General features: G+C 40.4%; 1 protein-coding gene across 10 annotated transcripts in view; it reads right to left on the bottom strand.

The window, feature by feature from the left end:
- The window catches only part of nrxn3a (neurexin 3a), a 205,492-nt gene that overhangs the window by 26,650 nt on the left and 162,166 nt on the right, over positions 1 to 16,676 (bottom strand). For all 10 annotated transcript variants that reach the window (XR_007884294.1, XR_007884295.1, XM_051396253.1 and 7 more), the window contains 2 exons: positions 1,331 to 1,512; positions 650 to 821 (listed from right to left, as the gene is read on the bottom strand). Coding sequence is in view for 8 of the 10 variants with exons in the window: in XM_051396253.1 (XP_051252213.1) it covers positions 650 to 821; positions 1,331 to 1,512 (354 nt within the window). In the remaining 2 variants the exon portion in view is untranslated. The remainder of the gene's footprint in view (positions 1 to 649; positions 822 to 1,330; positions 1,513 to 16,676) is intronic.

Here is a 16,676-nt window from a genome sequence, read left to right on the forward strand (position 1 = left end):
CTTTTTGACTACCTCTGAAACACTGTGGTGGTGGGGCAAGAAACAGTGGAGGTTTTTTTCTGGTTTTCTTCTGTTATTGGACTGTCAGACCGACCTTTGATAATATGGAAAAAGCAATTGGACATGCTGGCTTTGACTTAAGGTAAGATAAGCTAAAATAAGATAAGATAAGATAGTCTTTGTCGATCCCACACTGGGGAAATTCGATCGCTACACCAGCTGCAGATACAACACAACAGATAGGAAAATACACATTAAATAAAAAATAGAATAGAAAAATACAATGTGGATATGGAAACCTTGTCAGTGAAACACGCAGAGCTTACATCACCACTGTCCTCACTCTTTTTACTCCCCAAATCTTATACTCTACCGACAGATATACTCAATCATGTGCTAAATACTTGAGTAAGTATGTGCTTGTGCTTCATTTAAGTAAACTGTTTAGAAGCTTAAACGCACTAGTTGGTAAAGCAGACACTGCCCAGTGACCTTCTCAACTCTCTCATAATGGCGTGATCCCATTGCCTTATCATATCTTGTAGTAGTAGGTTTTTACTTTCAACTGTCAGTTTTGCGAACAGTTATGATTGCCAACAGCAGAAATGTAAAAAAAAATGTTGGTTTGATTGATTAATTAGCGCTGTACCTGTTGGGAAGTGTTCATTGATCGACCAGTTGTCCACCTGCAGCGTAGCGTTGCCACCATTCCTGGTGAAGCGGACAACATGATACTTCCCATCATTCACTGGGGTACTGCTCTCCTGCACACTGATATCCACTGTGCCAATGTTGAATGTCACCCCGATTTTGCCTTGTTGCTGAAATGAGAAAACACAATTATTCACTCAGTTATTCATTGTAAACGCTGAAACATTGGATGCTTGCATCTCCTCGTTGTTTTGAACAGAAATAAAGGATTTGGACAAGAATCATTTCCAGGTAGTGGAATTAAGAAACACCCCTTTGACCCTATGACTTGAATCTCTATCAGCTGATAAACAGCAGCAGATAGTAGGGATGCTGTAGGAAAACCAAAATAAACCACTGTCTACAAAGCCTCTGCAACTAAAGGCCTGCAAATTTAATAGGATGAAACATATAAAAAAATATATACATACATACATAGACTATTCAGACATCTCAATTTTTTAATTAAAGCTGCTGTGGGAACTGTGCAAACGGCCAACTGAACAGGACCGCTTCATATAGCCTTGGGTCAACTGATGCCATTTCCACATACCAGGCAACCAAACAGCAGAGGTACAGCAAACAGAAAAAAGAAAAGAAAACAGAAAAGTAAAGGTGCAGAATGTGTGTGAGAACTTACTATGTGCAGCATGAGATAGTCACCCAGACCAGGTGCGCTGTCAATCCTGACCAGGATGCCATCTTTCAGGGAGGTGCTGAAGCCGACGGTCAGCCTGTCGGTCCTGGTGCTTGGCCTCTCATTGGCTGGCCACTTGAATGTGATGAGGCCTCCTCCTTTGCCAAAGATGTACGTGGTCCCAGCTAAACAGAGCAGGAAGAGGAAGTATGAATAATAAGCTCAACTCAAAACTAAAACAAAGACCACATCCTAACTCTAAATATTTACCTAGAAATGTACCTTATATGCATACATAATGTCAGTTGAAAATGTCATGTACTGGTAAGGCTGTAACAGGTACAGTCAGCTCTACAATCCAAGTATTTGTTATCTTGGCTCCACCATAATGGATTTGAAATAAAAGGGTATTGATAGCAATATTGGGTGCAGGTACCACATACTCATTGTAAGCCTTCTCCAAGTCCCCAAACAACCCACCACTGACTACGTTTTGTAGTTAAAATTAATACATTTCAGACTTCATAATCAATAAAGATAATATGAAGTTGGCCGGATAGGTTACTGACTTTACCATTTGGACCTCACCCAGCCCCGTTGGTAGTACTGTTGGCCTTACCGTAGTACTGGCTTTGCGTCTACAGGAAAACACTTAAAACTGACATGCTGTATGGCATTTTTTAAACTATTTATTATTATAAAGTTGCAAAAAGCAACTCACACAGTTTAGTGAGATTTAGATTTTAGCCTCCACATGTTGGCTATCTTGCCATATGCTGCTCCATATGGCTGCTGCTATGCCAGGAGGCACTGATGAATGTATGTTTATGTTTGTGTGCCTGGGGAAGTGACAGTGTGTGTGAGGGTGTATGTGACTGCTCGCTATTATACTGTACCTCCCAGGATTTTACCAGAAGCCCACACAAACAATTCTCTCACACACAAACGTCCGCACCCACAAAAACACTATCTGACACACATACAGGCTAGCTAATGCTAATGAGCAAGCCCAGGCAGATGAGGCTCTTTGCTGAGGCAGATAACGCCAGGCGGGCATAATGGCGCTTTGTTGCCCAAGCCCAGAACCCCCACTCTTGCCTCCCTAGCCAAGCCGCTTTAGTCTGTACAAATTAGTGCCCTTATGAAAACAATTGCCTCCCCCTTATGCCTGCTGAAAAACTGTTAATTCATCTAATACAATGTGCCAATACCGCGTGGGTGTACCAATTTCAGCTGCATGCCCCAAAACTCACTCCCCCTACTGTTCTCTGTGGCCGCCCACCTGAAAAAGCAGAAAGAGAAATATGGAAATCAGCCGATGCCTTTGCCCCTAAGGATGGGGACCACAATGCAGCAGTGTGTGTTGTGACTGTATTGTATTGCAGTTGGGGTCACACGTTGTGAATGTTGTGGGTCTGATGCTCAACAGAGTGAGGTGGCAGGCTGGTGGTATAGCTTACACTGCAAGTACATGTTACGTTTTGCAAAGAGAGACAATGGGAGTGTGTAAGGATCCAAAACCACAATGAGCTGAAGGAGAGGTTAATGATACTTGGTATGTTTTTACAATAGATTCTACAGTTTACAAAGATATGCAGAATTGCATAGAGACAGAATGTGCAAATGGATAGACGCTACAACACACACGTCTGCCTCTCAGGGCTGTCACTTTTTATTCAAAATACCTATTGGAATTCAACATTTACAGTCTATAGGCACAGTTTGAAGTAGTTTGCCTTGTGATCCAGCAGAGGGCGCTCCACTATCAGCTTGACCTATTGACCTGTCAGGAAACTAAGCTCGTAATGTGTTGAAGCTCTGCTCCACAGGCCCACCAGCTGTTTTTGAGAAGCAATGTGCTTCTGTCAACTTTGTACAAAGCAGCTGTCTAACTCTACAGCGACAACGAATCTGCTGACTCACTTGCTAACGTTAGCAAGTGAGTCAGCAGATTACCCCAAGTTATAGTGTACAACCAAATTTTTAAAAATGCCTGTAGATTTATACGCAAGGATATGCAGCCCACTGGTGTGGTACGAGTAAATGTCCGAATAATATTTACATCCCATGTTCTCCTGTGTGGTGCCATCAGTTGTGTGTTATGATTTTTTTGTTTTATTAATTGCGTGTCATTTCAAATTAGTTTGAACTCTTTATCTTTCTTTATCGATATACATCTGTGCGTGTGCTTATGACCACCACCTGTAGGATCGATACCGCCAACCCTGCAGAGTGCCCCACCAAATCAGATAACATCATATCCCATATAAGAACACCTTCCATGATGGTGATATTGATCTAATTTAACAGTATCCTTACAGCTACTGTGCCTCCAGAACATACTTGGCTATTTGACTACATGAATTGTACATCAAGTTACAACACCATCTGACCCAATTCATATTCATTTAAGCTATTTGTAATCTAGGAGAGCTTGGCAAAAATATTAGGCTGTGTGGCAGTAAAGTTAAGAAACTTTCCTAATACCTTTGTCTGTGCTCACTCCTTCTAAAGGTCAATATAGTGATCACACAGCTGTCATTAACCTGTATGTATCCTGATTTTGTCTGATGAACGCAGTTATATAACAAGTATTTCCGGTCTAGGCTTTGTAGAATACCTTTGGTATTTATATATTATATATATATATAATTATAATTATAATATATAAATATATACATTTAATATGCTTAATAAAAACAGGGCTTTTTACATCCAGTTACAAGTAATGAATCGAAGCATTTGTTTGTGTTATATATGATGGCTTTCTGTGTGTTTCTGTACTTCACTGCTCCGGGATCACCGCAACTCCTCTTTACAGCTTCAGACTTTTTAACTCAGCAACAACATAATGTAGCATTGTTTCCCCACACACACACACACACACACACACACACACACACACACACACACACACACACACACACACACACACACACAATTCCTTAAATGCATATTATTCATATTAGACTTGTACTGTAGCTTCTGTAGTGAGTAAATTTCCCCAGTGTGGGATCAATAAAGTCTATCTATCTATCTATCTATCTATCTATCTATCTAGTGACTACTAACATTTCAGCAAAAGTTACAGTAACTATAGGCAGTGTAGTGCATGAGAGATTGAGAGATCAAACTAACAAATGAAAAAAATAAGCCTTAATGGAAGTGGGGCGGAGCAGCTCTTGTGAGAGTTTTTTCTGTAGTTAAGTTGACTGAATACATTTAACATTACAACTGATGACATTCTCTGTGGGAACTGTTGCCTGTTTAATGGCTTAACCACATGCACCATTGTACTTTGTCCATCAGGTGGCACTGGTGTACATTTTCTATATTTGTCTTAGTTTAATTTGACTGTTTTTTGAGAGAGGAATAGAGTTTGTTTTGTTATCTTTCCAAGTTTAAAACCTCTCTGCCAAAAATGAATTCTAACAGAGAACACACTGTACAATCCCTGGCTAAACCAAAGCAATGTCAGAGTTATGTGGTATTGTTGTGTTGCTTCATATATTAGAAAAGTGCACACAGTGCTGCTTTGCATTGATGAGGGTCCAGATGGAGACATTAGAGAGAGGTGTGTGTGTGTGTGTGTGTGTGTGTCTTCCTGCAGAGACTGGAATAAATGGTGGTTAAAAACATAACCAAAGTAACCCCCTTGCACACGTGCATATGGCATTTTGGTATTTTTATGACTTTCTCACTCCCATATATACAGTATCTCACAAAAGTGAGTACACCCCTCACAATCTGCAAATATTTCATTATATCTTTTCATGGGACAACACTGAAGAAATGACACTTTGATACAATGTAAAGTAGTCAGTGTACAGCTTGTATAACAGTGTAAATTTACTGTCCCCTCAAAATAACTCACACAGCCATTAATGTCTAAACCGCTGGCAACAAAAGTGAGTACACCCCTAGATGAAAATGTCCAAATTGGGCCCAAAGTGTCAATATTTTGTGTGGCCGCCATTATTTTCCAGCACTGCCTTAACCCTCTTGGGCATGAAGTTCACCAGAGCTTCACAGGTTGCCACTGGAATCCTCTTCCACTCCTCCATGACAACATCACGGAGCTGGTGGATATTAGAGACCTTGCGCTCCTCCACCTTCCGTTTGAGGATGCCCCACGGATGCTCAATAGGGTTTAGGTCTGGAGACATGCTTGGCCAGTCTATCACCTTTACCCTCAGCTTCTTTAGCAAGGCAGTGGTCGTCTTGGAGGTGTGTTTGGGGTCGTTATCATGTTGGAATACTGCCCTGCGGTCCAGTTTCCGGAGGGAGGGGATCATGCTCTGCTTGAGTATGTCACAGTACATGTTGGCATTCATGGTTCCCTCATTGAACTGTAGCTCCCCAGTGCCGGCAGCACTCATGCAGCCCCAGACCATGACACTCCCACCACCATGCTTGACTGTAGGTAAGACACACTTGTCTTTGTACTCCTCACCTGGTTGGCGCCACACACGCTTGACACCATCTGAATCAAATAAGTTTATCTTGGTCTCATCAGACTAAGGACATGGTTCCAGTAATCCATGTCCTTAGTCTGCTTGTCTTCAGCAAACTGTTTGCGGGCTTTCTTGTGCATCATCTTTAGAAGAGACTTCCTTCTGGGATGACGGCCATGTAGACCAATTTGATGCAGTGTGTGGCGTATTGTCTGAGCACTGACAGGCTGACCCCCCACCCCTTCAACCTCTGCAGCAATGCTGGCAGCACTCATATGTCTATTTTCCAAGGCCAACCTCTGGATATGACGCTGAACACGTGCACTCAACTTCTTTGGTCGACCATGGCGAGGGATGTTCTGAGTGGAACCTGCCCTCTTAAACCGCTGTATGGTCTTGGCCACCGTGCTGCAGAGTTTCAGGGTGTTGGCAATCTTCCTTTAGCCTAGGCCATGTTTATGTAGAGCAAAAATTATTTTTTTCAGATCTTCAGAGAGTCCTTTGCCATGAGGTGTCATGTTGAACTTCCAGTGACCAGAGAGAGTGTGAGAGCGACAACACCAAATTTAACACACCTGCTCCCAATTCACACCTGAGACCTTGTAACAATAAGAGTCACATGACACCGGGGAGGGAGAATGGCTAATTGGGCCCAATTTGGACATTTTCACTTAGGGGTGTACTCACTTTTGTTGCCAGCAGTTTAGACATTAATGGCTGTGTGTTGAATTATTTTGATGGGACAGTACATTTGTTATACAAGCTGTACACTGACTACTTTACATTGTATCAAAGTGTCATTTCTTCACATATAATGAAATATTTGCAGATTGTGAGGGGTGTACTCACTTTTGTGAGATACTGTAAATGTACACAAACACACACACACACACACACACACACACACACACACACTCTCACTCTCACACACACCTGGCCACTCCAAATTGAAAGCAAGAGCTGAATTATGATTGCAATAATCACATCACAATGAGGATCAAAAGGTGTCCCACTGCAATCACCAAAACAATCATTGATCCACAAATAGCACAAGACAGCAGCACATCAGCACATTGGCACTGCAGCAGCCAGAGACATTTCCAGAAACAGCTCCAAAATATGTTTTAGTGAAGGGAATGACCAGATAATATAAAACCTAACTGTGGGACTACATGTGTATGGGTAAAAGGCTCTCGAAATCACAGACAACCGACAACAACTCAAAATCAATCTAACCAAAAAAATCCCCACAGAAAATACAAACATAACACCGTGACGAACCACCACCCTAAAAACCAGAGGAGAGAGAGCCTGTCTGTTAGGGTCTGGCAGATGTGTCCAGATTTAGCTTAATTAAAGTTCTATGGACACCCATTCTTTTCCACAACCTCCAGCCCTGAGGTGCAGCTCCATCATTAATCCATGAAGAGTACGGGGGTAGGGGGGTAGAATTACAACAAAATACAGCAAAAATAGTGAATGAGAAAGAAATGGGAAAAAAAAAAGAATAACAAAGAGATAAAGAGAGAAATAATTTCAAGTGTAGTGCTGGCATGAGAGTTTGTTATTGTCAGTGCTATTTATGTAGGCATAAGTACGTACCCAGGGCTATAACTGGAAACAAGGAAAAAACAAGGAAACAAGATAAAATAAGTGGGGGAAAAATACAATTTAAAAGTTTAAAATAAAGAAAATTCCACAGCTGCTTATAGTAATAGTGGTGATAAGAATAAGCTGTATCACTTAGACTTTATTATTCAAATAGTAAATTAGATGTGAGTGTACAATGGTAGTTTGTTTGGGTCTGCTCCATAGGCCTCCATTATAGTCTCTGGACAGTTTTCTGTCAAATTTGCTGATGATATAATCCAGAATATTAAACCAGGTTGATGTAGGTTGTATTGGGGTTTTTTTGGGAGGTAAAGGGCTGCCCAGCTAGCAGCTCCTCAAATCTCCGAAAACAGATTTTTGTAATAAAAAACGGTTATCGAGGTTTCATACTTCAGCCGCTACCAAGATGCCATCTGATTTGTCGGCTAGGTGAAACTTGGGAGATGTGGCTACACAATTTTCAGGACTGACATACAGTAGATGATAGATACAGTGTTCAGTCTGTTTATGTGTTTACACCACTTGTAACTTTTTGTCTGTCGGTACTTCCTGTCTGTCAACCCTGAGAGCTGTCCATTATTTGACGAGTTGGATCAGGATGCAACCGGGCCAGCCTCCCTGAGGACTGATGATTCTACCATTATTATCGCCTTCAATTGAAAATGGCCTCCCTTATTAGGGTTTGAGGGTAGATGAGCATAACTTAACCAACCATTCATGGAAATACACTGGTTTAAGGCTGAGATCTCCATGTCTATATAATATAATTCATAATATAATTCATATTTGGTCTGAGTTGCACTGAAATTCCATTGGCATCGTGATTGTTCCAGCCTGCAGCACTAATACAGCGTTCCTCACAAAGAATGAACTCTGTAAAGGCTTCTTGAGCAACAAAACACAAAACAAACTCTATCACAGCTAATTACCATGGAGCCTTCAGACAGAGGCTACACACACATAATCATTTTTAATGCTGTCGGTGCTGTAACAATGAGTTCATTAACTGATTAGTCGATTAGCAGGAAAATTATTGGACAAAAACGCCAAACATTCTCTGTTCAGACTAGAAAAAAGTGTCGCAAGTTTAATTCGAAATGTAAAAATAATCATTGATTGAAAGCCCTATGTGTTCTTCATGGCCATTATCCTCTTTCTGTTAGTTAAAGGTTTGCAAAGGGTCCAGAATGGAAAACTGTCAAGTACCAGAAGTTGCCACTGAAAGCTGAGTCAGATTCTGTTTACCTTCGTTGACCAAATTGTCCTTATCTGAATCATAATATATTTTATTTAGGCAAAGATCAACAGTAAAAGAATGTAAAGTCGAAAGAGGTTAAAGTTTCTGTAATAGTAAAACACTGTGATATCTCATTGCAAAACATTTTAAAGGAATTTATACGGAATAAAGTTGTTTTTTATATTACAGACTGTAAATTGCACGGAAAACCAACGTCATTGCACTTATATGGTTTTTTTTTTTTCATTTGGCAAAACTGTTTCTTTTGATGGTTAAAGCTTTTATGTATATGGTAAAATATGGATTAAAACTCAACAGTGCTTATACCTTAATAGTAGAAAAGTTCTACCCTATTTATTACGGAAAGGTTCTGCCAACCACTGCTGCCAGTTTTTTACCGTAAAAATAAATTGTGGAAGTGTGGAATACTGGAGTCTCACCTGTAGTCATTGCTGGATTTATAAGTTTGCACTCTTTGCACCCTCTGTATGGATGAAAGGATTTTTTTCCCAGGAGATATTTTGACATGTCACAGCAAAACAAGAGTAGGCGTAAATAACTAAATTAAGGATGTTTCGTTTAGCTGCGTCAGTTTCAGGGTCCCGGTACCGGTCATGTTGACTCACTGTCACACTGTCAAGGCTTACTGCGACACTTGAGTAGAACGGAGCCATCGTTAATGTTATTAGTAACAGCAGAGCTTTTCCTACTGCTAAAAACTTTAGTTATACTGAAGGAAGACAACTTGAGAGAGAAGACAAAGTTCCTTGTTGGCAATGCAATGTTATAAGAGTATATGCTATTATTGCATTATTAGTATTAAGTGTTCATGTGGGCTCAGGCACTTGTAGGTGCATGACAAAATAAACAAGATTAAATACAGTGTTGGCAGTAACACATTACTAGTAATAATATTATTTGCCCGAGTAACTAGTAGTGTAAGTACACATTTCAATAATAATATTACGGTTACCTCCCCCCCAAAAAAAACCTAGTTACAACACCCCCCTCCAATCCAATCACATCCATGGATTCATTTTATTAATTGTGGAGGAAGCTAGTTTGGAAGATGGAAACGCTTACATTTAGGAGCTGGAAAATTCCATTCCTTTGATTTTAACAAGCAAAACAGGGTGTTAATCATTGACTACAAGAGACACAAATGAAGCTTGTAGCTGGTGGATGAAATGTTTGACTCTCCATCTTGCAGACAGGTCCTTAGAAAAATACCTGTCACAGGCAACCCCCCAGGTAAAGAATAATTTCCTATGTCTCTAAATGAACAAAGTTGTTTAAAAGATTGTGTCTCGTCATCAGTTTTCATCTAGCCTGTAACTTTTGAGGATTCATAGGCTGCAGAGAAAAAACTGCTAGTTGTGCTATTAATAATATTACTTTCGAAAAGAGTAATGACTAATGAGTAATACATTTTTTGTTTTAGTCCAATACTGAACACCAACTACTACTATACAGTATTCCTCATCTTGCAGGCAGCCACACAATAAAAAACTATTAAAGACTTTGGTGAGTAAATTCATCACGTCTGACAACACTTTCCCACTCCTTACTCGTCAAACACTGCTGCTTGGTCAGTGGTCCACTGCTTCTGAATATGACGCTGTAGGTATCTTCTAACATCATTTCTAGACGTGTGGGGCACCAAAGTCAAGTTTGCAACAATAAATGTCCAACTTCTGCAGCGTAAATATGCAAAATTTTGAAATAAAGCATGCATGGTTAAAGTTGTGAAACAGTCTGTGTTTGGTTAGTTTTGGGAAAAGATTGTAAATTACATTACCTGTAACGATGTAACGTAACACGTAACTCATGATTTTATGCAATTCTTAATGGGTTCACAATATGATTTTTTCAAAAAAAATTTACAAAATGAGATTGAAGACAAATTACGACTGAAAAAGATTCCTTTATTACAAAAATCTGCTAAATATTATGGTTTTATTACTTTTCTTCATCAAATTAAATCATCTTTTTTATTTCTGAGGTAGGGTAGGGTAAACCATGCAAAATATTGTATATTTCTTTTTTGTAAAATTGAAACTGAAAACATAACCCTGTTAACTACAGAAAAACATATCTCTCACAATGTCTTTCTGTTATCTTCTTACCTTTTTCATTTTCTGACTTAAAGAAGCCAAAAAGCTGCCACACCTCCAATTTTTTAAACACTGTTGCATCTTCGCATACTGATACAGCTACTGATACAAGTGACGTAGGACGATAAACAAGCAAGACCAAAACTAGATAGCACCCTCTGCTGTTTAAAAATAGTATCATAATTCATTTATCATCTCACCGATTTGATATTCGTATTCGTAACGCGATTTAACTGTCTTGCGATTTATATTTACATTTACCTACCTGACGAAACTAAATACATGAATAAGATGCAACTTATCTAATGTAAGTGCATACATTACTTTATGTTTACTTGTAGCTTCACACGGGGCACCAACAGGGTGAAAATCCTGTGTTTGTTTGAGACATCCATCTACTCCACCTCCTCCATATGCAGAATTTCCCGCTCTTTAAACTATGTCACCTGACTTTGACAGCAGACATGTCCACAAATAATGCCAGACAGATACCTACAGCACCATACAAGCAACGATAATTGACGACTTGGGCGTGTCAGGAGTGTGTCGTGATGAAGAAAATGCACAAAATTACCATTTTGTGTCAACCTTACGCAGTAATCAACCTAATTAGCACAACTCTGACTAGTGCACACAATGTTTTGAGTTAGTAGATGTAATGCAGCTATTCTAATATTACATCCAGACCTTGGCTTCAGAGAATACACTCCTGCTGAGACCTTCTGACACCTCATCTACCTCTCAATAAATCCATACACCTCTTCAATTCCCTGATGGTATATACAGCAGTCTTTTGAAGACAATTAGACATAATTAAGACTGAGGCACTAATCGAAGATGAAGCTGGCAAAAGAAAGACAAGATGAGAGTTCCTGTTTTCAATTCTCCAACAAATTCTCACTCAATTTGAAAGGAAACAGCAGTTAACTGGAACACAGACACTTGGATGATTATTAACTGGAACAGAAGGCTGAATACCACCTGAGGGTTTTGCCACTCACCATGACCACCCTTCAGTGATGCTGGAGACCTGTATATGGAGATGGGCGGAGAGGAGCGCTGCCTCGTCACACGCAGGCGATGCTGCTCGGGGTGAGCGTATGATGCCCCAACCTGGGGTCTGGTGGTGCTGGCGGAGTTCAGCGACCTGCCCGATGGGGATGCGGCGATGCATCCAAGAATCAGCCATCCCATCCAGGCAGTCTGACAGAGGACAATAAGACCAGGGGCTTGGCAGGAACCCCGTTTCATGAGACCCCTTAAAGGTGAAACACCCATGGGGCACATGGTGGAAGGCGAGAGGATTCGAACTGACGCACAATACAGGAGAATCTGCTACAGAAGAGTCTCATGATTGAGAAGACCCCATAATAATAAAGACCACCAGCCTGCCAGCCCCCAATGTTTTCAGACACTTTATACACATGCTGATCAGAGAGGTTGAGTTTAGTCAACCAAAGGAGGGAAAAAAACACATTCAAAACCCTTAAACATGCAGGTAATTGTACTACAAAGAGTCAGGATGGAAGGAAACCTCCTGCATCCTCCTCTGTACAGGACTCAGCTTGTGCAGCCATTTGCCAGCTCACTGGCGGCTCTTCATGTCCCACACTACACTCACTCCTCTATCCCTCTGCCTATATCGCTCTGTCTCTCCTAAAAAAGACATCTACAGGCAATCTTGCAAAGACAGAAATCTCAAAACCACAAAGAGAAGGACGTTGTCCGAGCCCGTGGAAACTTGCTGAACAATTTGGTACCAGAGAAGTCACGAAACACAATGCTGTATATCCCACTTCTGCGTGCTTCGCTTCTTTTTCTTTCAATTTCGCCTCCTGAAGATTTGAGAAGTATCCTTTAAAATCACAGCGACAAGAAAAATCTGTTTCCAAGGTTTGCCCCTGGTCTCCGTTTCAGTGACAGACCTCCCTTTGATGTACGCTCAATTTTTACCACACGCGCCTTCAACAGAAGACAGCAGCAATGATCTGGATCCCAGAGCAGCCAGAGAGAGAGAGAGAGAGAGAGAGAGAGAGAAGGGGGAGGGAGGGAGGGAGGGGGTGATTATGAAGTACTGAGAGATAGCAAAGGTAAAAGAAAGGTGAAGCACTGGTGGTGGAGATACGGGAATGTAGTTAAAAATGACTAAAGAAAAATGGATGGATGAGTGGGAGTAGTGAAGACACAACGCAAAAGGCAGGATGTAAATAAATGAAGAGATAAAGGAATGGTAAAAGAGGGAGGACGAAGGACGAAGACAGAGACAGATCACACATACTGCAGGCTGATTACCTTAGCCCGGCCAGTGTCCAAAAATCAAACGAGAACCAAAAAAACTAAATGCAATACACTCATCTGGCATCCCACAAGAAACAGACAACAAAAACAGGTAGAGACAACACTTCCTTCTACACTGCAGTCTGTAGAAAGACCAGAAAAATCACCAAAATCAAAGTCCAGGAACTCCACAGACATTCAGTCCAAAACTGGACATCTATACATTAATATAGCAGCAAACAACTATTTGCTATGTAAAGATATTGTGGAGTCATGTTATCTTGAGCAGAGAATGACGTCAAACCCCCTCTGGCTCTGTTGTAGTCTGTACTTTGTTTACCTACCCAGTCTGGCCACATGTGCATGTTAGTGCTTAGTTAGTTGGCCCTCATCCATGTCAATGAATTTAGGATTTATTTCCACCAAACCAGCTTTGGTGATTGTTGGAACAGTGAAAGACTAACAAAGACAGTTTTGGTGAGTTTTATTTTGTTTCTGTCTACTGGCAAATTATACCAATATTACTGTTGCTGTTTCTGGTTAAACAAAAAGGTCTGTCTCTGTAGGGATCCTTTTCATAACATAATGTTGTCAGACACTCAGAATAAAAATCTGGGCCTGTCAGTGGCAAAAACAACATTTACTTTTTAGTGTATGGGTAGCTAATGTTACATGGCAGCCAAACCAGCCCGTTTCACAGCTATTTTCTCAACTAACTCAGTATATTAAGGCTTTATTTCAAACCAAACCAGAGCTGGTGATTGTTGTTGGACGTTGGCAAGTTTTATTTATTTTTTGTCAAGTTTGAATGAAGTGTGTTTTATGATCTGCAAAGTAAAATGAGTTGTCCATTTTTTTTCATTTTTGTCAATGGAGTCTGGAGGGACGTATTGCTCAATCGTTTTTATTTGGCCTAAGATGCTGGTACTGTAGTGTGACAGCTAGTCTGAAAGTAGACAGCACCTTTAACCTTTAACCTTTGACCTTGGAAACAGCAGCTGACAATATATATATTAAACTGAACATTATAGCCTTTTTGGTGGGATTAATTGTCTCACTGTTTTAGACACCATTGGTTTAAGCTAGGACTTAATAACAAAGCAAAATAGTGAACACTGTAAACCTACTTTGGCAATGCTGGACCTCATTATGTTCATGCCAATAAAGCACATTTCCAGTTTGAATTGTATGAGCACAGAGAGACTGAGTGGTAAAAATTTAAGTAATTCTTTTTTTCAAATGTCTGAAAGAGAAAATAGCTAAAACTGATGTCCAGAGATGTCAAAGAGAGCAGCAGGGAAATGACGGCAGAATAATCGAAACACCTAACACCTTTTGATTCCGCTGCTTTTACTGAGCTTCTGTCTGTCTGCCACCACATTAGTCAAATCGTCTGTTGCCTGTGGACACCAGCATGTCTCTGTGCCTCCAAAAATAGTAAATTACCAAAGCTAAAAAGCTTAATGGCTGCTGATACCCGTGCCAGTAATAGAACAAGGGCTGAAAATTAAATCAGGACAGTGTTTCTGTTGCTATTTCGAGGAGGAAGCTTTTGTGACTGTCACCAACAGGAGAGCAGCAGCCGCCAAATCAGACAGAGCTGGCAGGAAAGCATTGATGGTCGAAATCTGGAGCTAATTTAATTCATGTGTGTTGTTCAAAAAGATTCAGCCATTAGTGTCCATGTGTAATACTATATTTCTTTCTTATTAAAAATGAAAAACCTAAATGCCAGCATTCTCCCACTGTGGAATGAGACAGAAATCAGCTCTTCATAATTAGTCAGACTTTTAGGTGGGCAGGACTGTATTTGGCTTCTTTGTGGTTATTTATTTAAAAATACAAACTTACCATACCACACCTTCATGTGGTGGAACTGTGGTTTGTAGTATTATATGTGTTTTTAGCTTATTTAAGATGAAAGCAAAAAAAAAATCTACACCCTAAGAGATTCTTGGCATTAATTCTGATGATAACAATAATGTATGCAGTGCCACAATATCGGGGGAAGGAAAGGAAAGAAAAATAGCACATCAAGAAAGGGTTGAGAGCCAATAACTTTTGAAGTTAAGTATCTTGAAAACAAACCCAGTAGAGTGGGAAAAGTGCTCATTCATTAAAATGCTTGTTTTTCAGTGCCATTAGAAGCCCAGAAACAGCTGCTGTTCTGCACACAATTTAAAATTAGGCATGGAAGTTCCTGCTGGGAAGGGTCAAACTAACACAGGACTTACACCCAGGAGACTGTTGTTTGAGTCATGTTTAAAACCGCTGACCTATTTCAACTTACATACATAAGCAAGCTTTATTTTGAAAGAGTAACTTGACCGCAGAATGAGAACTACAAAAAAACTATCTCTATAAAAGCAAGAAATCTCTGTCTGTCTGTCTGTGTGTCTGTGTCTGTCTGTCTGTGTGTGTGTGTGTGTGTGCCTCAAATATCTCTGCAGATCAGGATCAGACTGACCTGAGAGTTTCAACATGGCTGCTGTGTGGTTTAAGGGTGTGCAACGTCGGCTTTGTTTGGACTACAAAGATACCGTTAATAAATTATTTCATAAATGATTTACCAATTCTGCTAGTATTGTCAACCATAGCCACCATAGCCACGTGTGCACCACAGCCAATCACTGCAGAGCCCACCCCCACGACACACCTTAAGAAACACGCTGATCTATACCTGCAGCTGCGCGAGTGGCTTTATACCTGCAGCGGATTTTGCTGGCTGTTCGGTCCCATTCTGTGCATCTAAACTGACTGTTGTGGATTACTGAGACTGAACGAGTCCGGACCGAGTCTGTTCCAGCCTGAGGAGATCCGGATACGCGAGGACAACAAACTGGAATTGGAATCTGTGGATGTTCGCCTGTAGCTAGCTGCTACACCTTCAAACACAACCTCATTTGGCCATCCATGAAAAAGCTACTTAACCTCCCACTTTTCTATAGCAATACCTACTTCCTACGGGCACTGCACTAGTATATAGTAATGTGCACTAAAACATTGAACTTGATCATGTTTTTGGTGAATGGTGGTATCCGTTTGAAACTAATAACCGAGACCAAAAGTCACAACTGTTTTGGTAGTTACTTTCTGTTGCCACTAGGGGCCGCCAAACAAGAAGTTAACAAAAAGCAGCATTAAAAGGGTTATTCAGGAAACATTTTTGTAACCAATTTATGTCTGTATTACAATATAATTACGTCATAAAGTAGATGCAGTGTGATTTTACTGGTGTGCTACTGATAAATGTATAACCTCGAATGAATGTATATATTTATGATTCATTTAATTGGTGGGGTTTCCAAACACTTTTAATTAGCTTCAGGTCGGATCATTGACAGTATATATAATGGACAGAGCTTCAGGGTCTGTGAAGGGAAGCCACCTTGGAAGTGTCTAAAACCTGCATTCAATGTAAAGCCCAGCAGGGGGAGCACAATTGGCTGCAATAAAAACCAATAGCATGCAGTCAGGAGAAATGAGCCGACTTTCTCTTGATTTATGAGCTCAGTAAACAGTTTCCTAATGAGTGTATGGTCTCAGTCTTCTTCCATACAGCATGATGTTGACACATTTAGTAAGTTATGGCCCCATTTAGAGTCAAATAGACCATAAAGCAGGGTATGCTTTAGGGCGGGGCTACTTTGTGATTA

Source organism: Dicentrarchus labrax, unplaced genomic scaffold (assembly GCF_905237075.1).
Source record: "Dicentrarchus labrax unplaced genomic scaffold, dlabrax2021, whole genome shotgun sequence".
NCBI lineage: Eukaryota > Metazoa > Chordata > Actinopteri > Moronidae > Dicentrarchus > Dicentrarchus labrax.